This window comes from Engraulis encrasicolus, chromosome 11, assembly GCF_034702125.1.
Source record: "Engraulis encrasicolus isolate BLACKSEA-1 chromosome 11, IST_EnEncr_1.0, whole genome shotgun sequence".
Classification (NCBI taxonomy): domain Eukaryota; kingdom Metazoa; phylum Chordata; class Actinopteri; order Clupeiformes; family Engraulidae; genus Engraulis; species Engraulis encrasicolus.
In genome coordinates, this window is record NC_085867.1 from 47265762 (window position 1) to 47275761 (window position 10000).

General features: G+C 44.1%; 2 protein-coding genes across 3 annotated transcripts in view; one reads left to right on the forward strand and one right to left on the reverse strand.

Annotated features, from left to right (window-relative positions):
- Positions 1-2390, reverse strand: part of LOC134458460 (glycerol-3-phosphate acyltransferase 4-like) — a 34336-nt gene extending 31946 nt beyond the window's left edge. Inside the window, exons 1-2 of one of the 2 annotated variants that reach the window (XM_063210792.1) lie at positions 2354-2390; positions 1093-1435 (exon numbers count right to left, since the gene is read on the reverse strand). In XM_063210792.1, the coding sequence (XP_063066862.1) occupies positions 1093-1278 (186 nt within the window). In that variant the 5' untranslated portion in view covers positions 1279-1435; positions 2354-2390. Of the gene's footprint in view, positions 1-1092; positions 1436-2260 lie in introns of both variants that reach the window. The other variant, XM_063210790.1, reaches the window with a different exon arrangement.
- A 5279-nt stretch (positions 2391-7669) lies between these two features.
- On the forward strand, positions 7670-9623 carry LOC134459052 (uncharacterized). The gene is made up of 5 exons (XM_063211392.1): positions 7670-7748; positions 7899-8011; positions 8447-8616; positions 8888-9020; positions 9139-9623. The coding sequence occupies exons 1-5, from the start codon at positions 7727-7729 to the stop codon at positions 9601-9603; spliced, it is 903 nt and encodes a 300-aa protein (XP_063067462.1). The 5' UTR covers positions 7670-7726; the 3' UTR covers positions 9604-9623.
- Positions 9624-10000: the final 377 nt, after the last annotated feature.

Sequence of the window (10000 nt, forward strand, 5' to 3'; positions counted from 1 at the left end):
ATACCAGCAACATACAGTGAAGCAGAGCATAGAAGGGGTGATAGTGAAAAAAAATCCTGAGCCTGAACTTTTTACCCTGCTCTAACGACGACGACAAGATACTGCATAGTGACTATTTTGACACATTATTCAAACATTTAATAGCCTGTGTATGACCATTATTCAAGCCTGATCGTAGAAGAAAACCCTGAACCTGTAACACTTTCTGAGATAAGAATAACCTAATGGCTAATTATTATCAATGTTTTTATTTTTGCAAACTCTGTCAAGCCTGAAATCAGGCATGGAGCCTGAATACTATCAGCCCTGCATAGAGGTGTGAGGAGAACAGAACAGCAGAGGATAGGGGTGCGCTGAGATCAAGCCGTGAGTAAGAGATTGGGGAAAGAAAGACTGAAAGAAATAGCTGAAAGCAATAGAATGGGACCCACAGCTTGCTGGGGTTTTTTCAGTAGCAGCTATTACTGTTTTCCGTGGTCTATTTTTCCTTTCAGTTAAAAAAACCCCATCTGAACGCACACCACCTAATACTACACACAGTAGGTTGTTTCATCTGACAGCAACACTTGCTTGTAGATGCAACATATGGGCATAGACCAGGGTTGGGGAACCTTTTTCATTCAAAGGACCACTTCAAATTCCTCCGAGGGCCGTAAATGTCCTCCAAGGGGCGTGCTACGAACACAAACCAGGAATTCCCCCTGCACTTTAGGCCTATATTGAAGGTAGTCACCTCTACAACGGACCCCACCTTCTCTAACGTGCCGTATTTCATGTGAAGCTGCATATAATTAAAATTAGCCGGAGCCGGATAAGACAGACTGCCTCAAGGGCCATAAACGGCCCTCGAGACATAGGCTCCCCACCCCTGGCATAGACAAATACATTAGCAGCAAGTCATCCAGCTCATAGACAGTGACGGACAGATAGACACAACACACACACACACAACACATACATACACACACACACACACACACACACACACACACACACACACATACACACACACACACACACACACACACACACACACACACACACACACACACACACACACACACACACACACACACAAAGAGAGTCACCCACGTCAAAAATCTTGAGCAGGGTCTTCATGTAGATGCGCCGAATACCAAAGGAGACTCCGAGGATGGCGGGCACGATGATGAACACCAGCAGCAGCGTGACCCACACCGTGAAGGAGATGCCGAGCAGCATGCACACCAGGCTATTGAAGGGGACCAGGTAGGATTCGGATTCAGATTCGGAAGCCATCCTGAAGGGGGTTTTAGGGGGCCCTATCAGACCTTCCGAGACTGACGATGAAGAGGAGGAGGAGGAGGAGGAGGAGGAGGAGGGGTAGTGGGGATGACGATGGGTCAGTCCTGTTCCTTGAAAGGGTCCTTCACAGGCTTCTCAGCCTCCAAGGCCGCTGTTGAGACAAGCAAAAGTGACGTCAGAGAACACTTTGTGCCTGCCTGCATGACGTGACCAAAACAAAAAAGGGGGGAAAGGGGTCTCTACACACTCAAAAGCGCGCTACAGATGCCCTTTATCTGATGTCATACAATGAACAGGCCAGCTGGCAAGCTCCTTCTGTGATGACACTTAATACCAACATTTACATAATGCATTGTAAAATTGAACAACTTTGAAACGAAAGCTAATATCTCTCTTTCGGGAAACAGAACAGAATTTGCATATGACCTGAGTAGCCTAATGTACAGGCGATTCAGAGTGCTCGTATCAGTCTGAGTCTCCATCGTTTGCTCATTATTTACATTTTAATCATCAATTAATTCTCCCCGTTAGAACTTAACCTGTTCACTTGGTTGGATTCAATAATGTTGTTTAACAACGCAATCGCGGATGTGCCACCAGCTCTCTAAATTTCTAACATTACCGTTATCCTAGCTATTCAGTACTTCACTGTAGTTGGCAAAAAAAAAGCTAACTGTCCGAGTGCCGGTCGGGCACATGGTGTAACAATAACATAGGCTTAATACTGAGCCGATTTTCGGGCTAATCTTTAACACTATGCAGTTTAGTGTTATGTTTGGCATTCAAAGTCGATACCCTGGATGTTTAATATTGCCCAATAAGTCATAACCAACAGCGGAAATATAATGTTAGCCAGCTAGCTAGCGTCCAAAACAACATGCAGTCTGATAGGCTACTAGCTATGATAGCTAGCATGCACAACGAATACATACTCCTGTTCCAAAAACTGGCGTTTCGTACTCATAATGGTACTTACCGACACATAGCCAGTAAAGCATAAGTCTATCAGTTTGTGTGTTTTAGTCACATGAAGCTACATGTTTCATTGGAACGATGGGCAATTCACTACCTCGTCGTGATCACAGCATGCTGGGGCTGAGTGAGTGCCAGCAGAGAAAGTGTAACATATGAGCAGGGTCACTCCCATTGGCTCCTATTGTTCTGTCAAATATGCGCAGTTCCACCTAGATGGCGATCGCGGGCAAGTGATGACTGGGAAATCTGAATGGGAGCCAATAGGGCTAAATAATGATAAACTTGTTTAAAGAAATTCCAGTCATCGACATCACATTTCCTTTAAAGAACTATGGTTATTATTATTATTATTATTATTATTATTATTATTATTATTATTATTATTATTATTATTGTTGTTGTTGTTGTTGTTGTTGTTGTTGTTGTTGTTGTCAGCTGCTTTTCCACCAGGGCAGAAGATTTGCCTGTATTTGCTAGCATTCATAAAAAGGCCTAGCCTACAGCTTGCTGACTCTTATCTACAGGCGTAAAAATACCTCCTATGGTTCTAACCAGTAGCCTTCTTTTTATGACCAATTTTGAATGCAGGCCTAATATTAATAGCCCATTTTGGACCAGAAAATTATATAAAAATATGAGGAAAAGGTGAAGCCAAGTTATTTTTGGAAGCTCCATTGAAATCCAATCCATTAATTTTGCACTTGCCCGCGATCGCCAGCGAGCTGCAGTACCACCCGGACAACTTCAGTCACTGACCCTTCTCATTGGTTTCAGATTCTCTGGTGCCAGACAGTCGACTCATCTGAAGTAGAGCCATCTATCTAGGGCTCTGATCTGAAGGTTAGGCTACATGCAGAGGCAAGAGATTGGGTTGGGGCGGTTGGAGACAAAACACCAGAGAAAGTGATAGAAACAAAATGACTCAATATCTGCAATATTTTGTCTGACAGGTATGAAAACACTAGCCTGGCTCTCGCGAGACCCCGAGTGCTTCGTGCATCTTCGTTACACTTCGTGAGCTCGCACAGGGAGATGACAATCCATCTGCGCGAGAGTCAGGTTATGAAAACACAACATTAGGCTCAAGTGACCTGCAGCATGCATGCTGTAGGCCTACAAGTGGTTTTGGTGAAAGTGGTTCATCATCTCGCCTAGTGTTTCTCAACGGGGTAATAGGACATGGGGCATAGAGCTTGAAAGTCCCGCCCCTTAGTTTCGCATTTCACGGGACCTAAGCTGACCATCTAACAACATGGTAGCGAGTAAATGTCTTCCAATCTCAGTCATTACATGCGCTGGGCTACAAATATGCTATTTAAGAGGCTAGATAAAGATTATTCATGCAGAAGTATCAATGTTTTGTTCCGAGGCCGTCTGCATGAAAAATGTGAAGAAACACAGCCTTCTAAAAAGTTTAGGGGTTCGTACGAAAAATTAAACAAAAATATCAGAAACAACATGTGTGGAGCTCGTGGCACAACTCGAAGGGGATCGAAATATAATTTCAATACACCATTGGATTACATGCTACGATTTTCGGCTAAAAACTCTGTTGAGGTCCCATGAAATCGGGGGAAGTCACGTCACTTTCAAGCTCTATTGGGAGGGGCGTTAAGAATGATACAGCTGAGAGGGGGCGGTGCTTAGCTGCCATTGGGGGAGGCATTAGTCCATTGAATTTTTTATTACTAAGTTGGGCATAGTCAGGCTCATGATGAGGTCATGGGGGCACTGGGAGGCTTGTGATGAGGCCAAGGGGGTGTTTGTTCGAAAAAGGTTGAGAACCACGGTAGCCTTATCAAAATGAATTCAAGGAGGATAATACTGCCTTCTGCAAAGTGTTGATGTAGGTAGTAACAGTAGGCTACGATACAGGAATAAGCTGAAAGACAAATTTATATCCTAATTCTTGGGTTAGGTTTGGGCAGTCTTTACCATGACAAGGCCCATACCAGTAGACCTACATTCCAGCCAAGGCTCTTCTTATAGGTCGAGCCACACTATTTTTTGTCTGTGCACCTCCTTTCTCAACCATAATTTACGTCTGTGAGGCAGTACCCCAGAATATGTAAAATAAGCATGGTATTAGTGAAGTGAAGTGAAAGTCAAAGCCCAACTGGGAAAGTCCAACTCCCTTTGTCATTGTGACACAGCACTCCCCACAGCACACAAGAGGTCACTGCACACATCAAAAAATGCATTTATGCCTCACCCGTGCAGGAGAGGAGCCCCCAATGGCGCCCCAAGGGAGCAGTGCGGCGGGATACCAGTCATGGAGGAGGATGGGGGAGAGCACTGGTTAATTACTCCCCCCACCAACCTGGCTTGTCGACTCAGCAGTCAAACCGGTAACCTTTGGGCTACAAGTCTGACGCCCTAACCGCTTGCTTACCCATGACTGCCCTTAGTAGTAATAATGTTCAGAGATTCAATGGAATATTATAATCTGTTGAGAATTGTTTATGTTGTTTTTGGTTTATGTTAATCATTCACTTTATTAAATAATTAATTTAGTTGTGCTATACTTTTCCTGCCAACATAGCCGACACCCCCAGCACCCCCTCACCGCCCTCCAGGGGTCCCCGGCCCCCACTTTGAAAATCATTGTCTTATACAGTAATGCAGTGTTTCTCAAAGTGGGGCGTAAGCCCCCCTGGGGGGGGGGAGGCATCGCAGGGGAGGGCGTGTCACATCTGATTTTGTTTCCCCCCCCCCCAAGGAAATGATTTCCTGTCTCGCCAATATAAGTTTAAAGCCCTCACCAACATTATATTATTAATTGTCATGAATTTGAATAGAATAGGAAATGAACACACATCTGCATTCGACTGCAGTCCCTGTTTGTTTAATCTCACCAGTCACCTTTCCTTTGATTCTGCGCAGCGATCGTAAAATCAGTCTGTGCAAGGAGAGGGGGCTCGGAAGCATTCAGACCCTCTGAAGGGGGGAATGATGGAAAAAGTTTGAGAACCACCAATGAATAATCAATGCCCTTTCATGTTTTTAGATAGTAGCCTAGATTAGGTTCAATCTACAAAAAGCTACTGTAAATGTCCCCCATGCTTTCCACTTTTATCAATTGCCTTCGTAGGCTATATGCATCCAATCAAACTAAATACATTTTCAGTATAGCCTACAATATATTTTTTTTTCACAAGAGATGTCTGTCTAACTTTAACCCCTTTACATTAACCACCATGTTGCATAATTGATTTCTCTGCTTGTGCTTGTAGAGTGTAAGGCTCATAGTCGACCATGGGTAGGAGCTCCAGTTCCTCTACATCCATCATCCATCCCCAACGCACGCATGTGGTATGTCACCAGGGCCAGATTACAGTAACACACAGGCTAGATATGGCTGCAGCCTTGGGGCTCAAACCTGCCAGGGGGCCCCAGATTTGCCTCAAAGGAATGTCTTGAAAAAAAAATGTTAAATGAAATGTTGTTAATACTCCTCTACTCTCTACTCCTCTCCTCTCTTCTCTTCTCCTCTCTACTCCTCTCTTCTCTACTCCTCTCCTCTCCTCCTTTCTACCCCTCTCTACTCTACTCCTCTCCTCTCCTCCTCTCTACTCCTCTCTTCTCTACTCCTCTCCTCTCCTCTCCTCTCTACTCCTCTCTTCTCTACTCCTCTCCTCTCCTCTCTTCTCTACTCCTCTCCTCACCTCTCCTCTCTACTCTCCTCTCTTCTCTACTCCTCTCCTCTCCTCTCTCCTCCTCTCCTCTCTTCTCTACTCCTCTCCTCTCTTCTCCTCTCTACTCCTCTCCTCTCCTCTCCTCTCTTCTCTACTCATCTCCTCTCCTCTCCTCTCTCCTCCTCTCTTCTCTACTCCGCTCCTCTCCTCTCTTCTCTTCTCCTCTCTACTCCTCTCCTCTCCTCTCCTCTCTTCTCCTCTCCTCTCTACTCCTCTCCTCTCCTCTCCTCTCCTCTCCTCTCCTCTCCTCTCCTCTATTCTCCTCTCCTCTCTACTCCTCTCCTCTCCTCTCTTATCTTCTCCTCTCCTCTCTACTCAGCTGACTCAGAATTATGATGCTGCACGTCTGAATTATGATGTTCTCTATGTAATTAGGTGGCAGAATTTGCCCTCCGCAGGGGCCTACAGCAACCTTTAGCCTAGGGGCCCCGGGCCATTTTAATCCACCCCTGTGTGTTGTTCAGGCCAAGAGACACGTCCAATGCTTTCACTTGGTTTTAGTTTGTTTTTGGACACGGTAGACTGCCTGAGTTCCTCTGACTTGCCCGTGCTGGCCCACTCTCTGTCCACTTCCATTCTCCTCCTCCTACTTTGCACTGTATAGGGTTGGCAAGTGTGACGTCACGGATCCAAATCCCCAGCTCCCAATGTATACTGTAATGATAACAGCCAATGTTCACGGTTGGATTGTAAAACGCCTGCTAAGGTTACGAAGACACGGAACACATCGTTGAAAAGACGAAACCACGCGGATTCATCTGCATTTTAAAGTAAGTCGATCAGACCTGTATATCTCATTCAATAAACTCCATGAAAGTGCGACCAGCAAAAAGGACCCAGTGCTGTTTGTGCTAACGTTAGCCGCCGGCGGGAACATAAACAGAAATTCTAAACACAGTGAACGTTAACGACAGGTAATATCTAGTGATTGCTATACGAAAATGTCTACTGCTAAGGAGCCAGTCACATTTTTCACCGTGACTTCGTATTTCGCCAGCCATCCGAAGTCAGTTAAAAAGGGACTGAACTCCTACAACTCAAATAGAGTGATTAGTGTCAATGTTATGTCAGGTGGCAGCTTGAAAGGAAAAGTGCAGGCGTCTATGAAGAAAAAAGAATATGAGGTGGAGGTGAGGCGAAACATTAGCTAAATATGTGGGTGTCGACTTGAAAACCGATATAACTGTTGACGTTTACTATGTGAAATATGTTCAATCTATGTCAGTTAAGCAACATGGTTTCGTTATCGGTGAGAAATGGTTGTCTATCCACAGAGTGCTAGTTGGTACAGTGGCGCTATCTAGTGGTCGTCTAAACTTAAATATCAAAGTGCTCAAGCTGTTCCCTCAGCGGCGATTTATGTTATGTTATGTTCTTGTATGCCTACGACCATGGCTCTATTTTTTTTTTATCACCTGCCAAAATGTTGAAAGTATGTTATTCTTGCCATAGCCTACACACACTCACTGATGGGTAAAAATGGCTGGTACGTTTTTTCCAGCCAAAGTGACTTTTCACCAGCATTTGGCTGGTGTTAATTTAGAGCCTGGCTTTGGACTAAGAAAAGTTGTGTTCATCTAGGTGCATGTAGAGGATCAGGAGGTGACGGACAGCAGGTGTACATGTGCTGTTGGTCTAGCCAAGTGCCACCACATTGCAGCCCTCCTCATTTGGGCGGAGAAGAACATGACCCGGACGGATGTGGAGTGTGTGTGTGGAGAAGGCCTACAGCACCCAAAACAGAGGACGTTGTGGCCAAGAGGCTGTCTGTGATGGCACCTTCGACATCAAAAGGTTAGTAGCCCAGCCTACTTGGAATAATGACTCACAACCACAAAATATTTATCACCAGTTATCCATGCTTTCTGCTTTGATGTTGAACCTACATGGACCTACATTTTCTTTACATATTAAATTGAATTATATTTTATGCATTTATTTCAGCTGGAATTAAGCGCCCAGTGACCGAAGAAGACAAAGGCTGGACAAGGCAGTCTTTGGCGCAATTTGGGCGTTTCACAGGTCTGGGCTTTATTTTAGCCCCAGAAATACATCAGGTATGCTTTCTGTTTTTTATATTTTTGATGTATTGTTATAATCATCCCAAGGTCTATACATTCTCTCGACTAGGAGTGTCGTGATAACCAAAATACCTGACAATGACAATAATAATCTAACACTTGGAAATCCAAAATAATACTGTACGATAGGCTACCAGATTACTGAGGCCTACTGTACACAGTTAGCATTTACAACTTCTCATGTCAAAGCTGCAATCGTAGTGAATAGCTGAACAAATTCATTTCTACAATGACAAATCCACACTGACTATTTCCTCATCACTTCAGAATGACGGCCAAACCAGAGGGCACAAACACTCCTTGCATTTATTTTAGATATACTTTTTGCCTGTGCTGTGTAACCAACATATATTTGTGTGCCATATTGTTCTATGCATAAGTCTGTTTTTCCCTTGATAATTGTTGGGGCAGGAATTTGACCCATCCCTACCAGAGAAACTATTTGATGGGATACTGGCCAGTCAGGAGTACAGCGATGCTCAAGACAAAGAGGACTTCATCATGACGTCTCTTGCTGTCAGCCAGCAACAAAAAGAAGCCATCGAGAGGGCCACAGTTGGGCAGACGAGCAATGCATTATGGTAAGTACACATGGGCAACACAGCGCCAATGTTGGAGGATGTTTATTCAGTTATTTGATATTGTAGAAAAAGCTGCTCACAGACATGAGACTCAATTCATTTTGAAATGGTAACTTTTTGACTTTAAACACAAACAAATAATGTAAATGTAATCGACACTTGTACAATTATTCTGCTTGGGTCAGAAAGTTGCCATTTGGATTGACATGAGTTTTGTGTCGTATTTCCTTAATCATCTATGTGTCAACTAAAATGGCTTTCTCTGTAACAGGGCAGCATATCGCAAGAAGAGGATCACAGCGAGCAACTTTGGTTTGGTTTTGTCTGCAGTCAGAAGACAGTCTTTCCCACCTTCATTGTTCAAGACACTGCTGGGAGAATACAACCCCAAACAAGGAGCTCGTGTGAGTAGCGAACACACCGTGTAATTTTTTAGCCATTTACTAGGCTACCATTTACTAGGCTACTTTGCTATTTATTTGCTTTTGATTCTTACACTTGTGTTTCATTCTCTGTCCCCAGGCATGTGATTGGGGAATCGTGCACGAGAAAGAGGCCAAAAAGAAGTTCATGGAACAAAGTGGGGAGACCATCCTGGAGAAGGGACTGTTCCTGTCTGACAGTGGGCTGCTTGGGGCCTCCCCAGATGGACTTCTACTGTCCAGCAATTACCTTGTGGAGGTGAAATGCCCATATTCTGCCAGAGAGAAAACAATCGCTCAGGCAGCAGAGGCAAAGGACTTTTACCTGTACGTGGACCAAGTCACCGGGCTATTTAGGTTGAAGAACACCCACAACTACTGGCATCAGATTCAGGGCAACCTGCATCTGACAGAGGCTACCACCTGTCATCTAGTTGTATGGACAACTCAGGACATGGCCATTGTAGAGATTAAAAAAGACCCAGCCTGGGTCAGCAATCTTAAGGTCCTGGAAAATTTTTACAAGGACCATTTTCTGCCCCGTGCTCTCTTCAATAACAAATAAATGTTAACTTATTGAACTTATTTACTGATATGTGTCATATTTTTTTTACACATTCTGAAATCAGGGGTTATGAAAGTCAGCATTGAATTTACACTGGACACAGCATGTGTCTTTAGGAAGTTGTCTCATCTTGCATCTAGCCTTACAAAGGGAATGTCCAAGTACTTGCAAGGTAATGAAAGAACCGCACACCGTGAGCTCCCATTTACTCTTTTATTTACTCTTCTCCCATTTACTCTTACTATTTTTTTATTCCAGTGATGTTTCGGAATAAAAATGGTGTAAATGGGAGCTTATCAGTGTGCAGTTCTTTCATTACCTTACAAGTACTTCACATTTTGAACCTGCACCCAACCAACAAAAAAGAATGTGGATGTGTGTGAGATTGGACTTGAAT

Bases quoted from the DNA above. Each gene is read 5' to 3' on its own strand.
- LOC134459052 (XM_063211392.1), top strand. From the start codon at position 7,727: ATGGCACCTTCGACATCAAAAG. The intron at 7,749-7,898 runs GTTAGTAGCCCA...CATTTATTTCAG, and splicing joins GGCACCTTCGACATCAAAAG to CTGGAATTAAGCGCCCAGTG. The intron at 8,617-8,887 runs GTAAGTACACAT...TCTCTGTAACAG, and splicing joins CAGACGAGCAATGCATTATG to GGCAGCATATCGCAAGAAGA.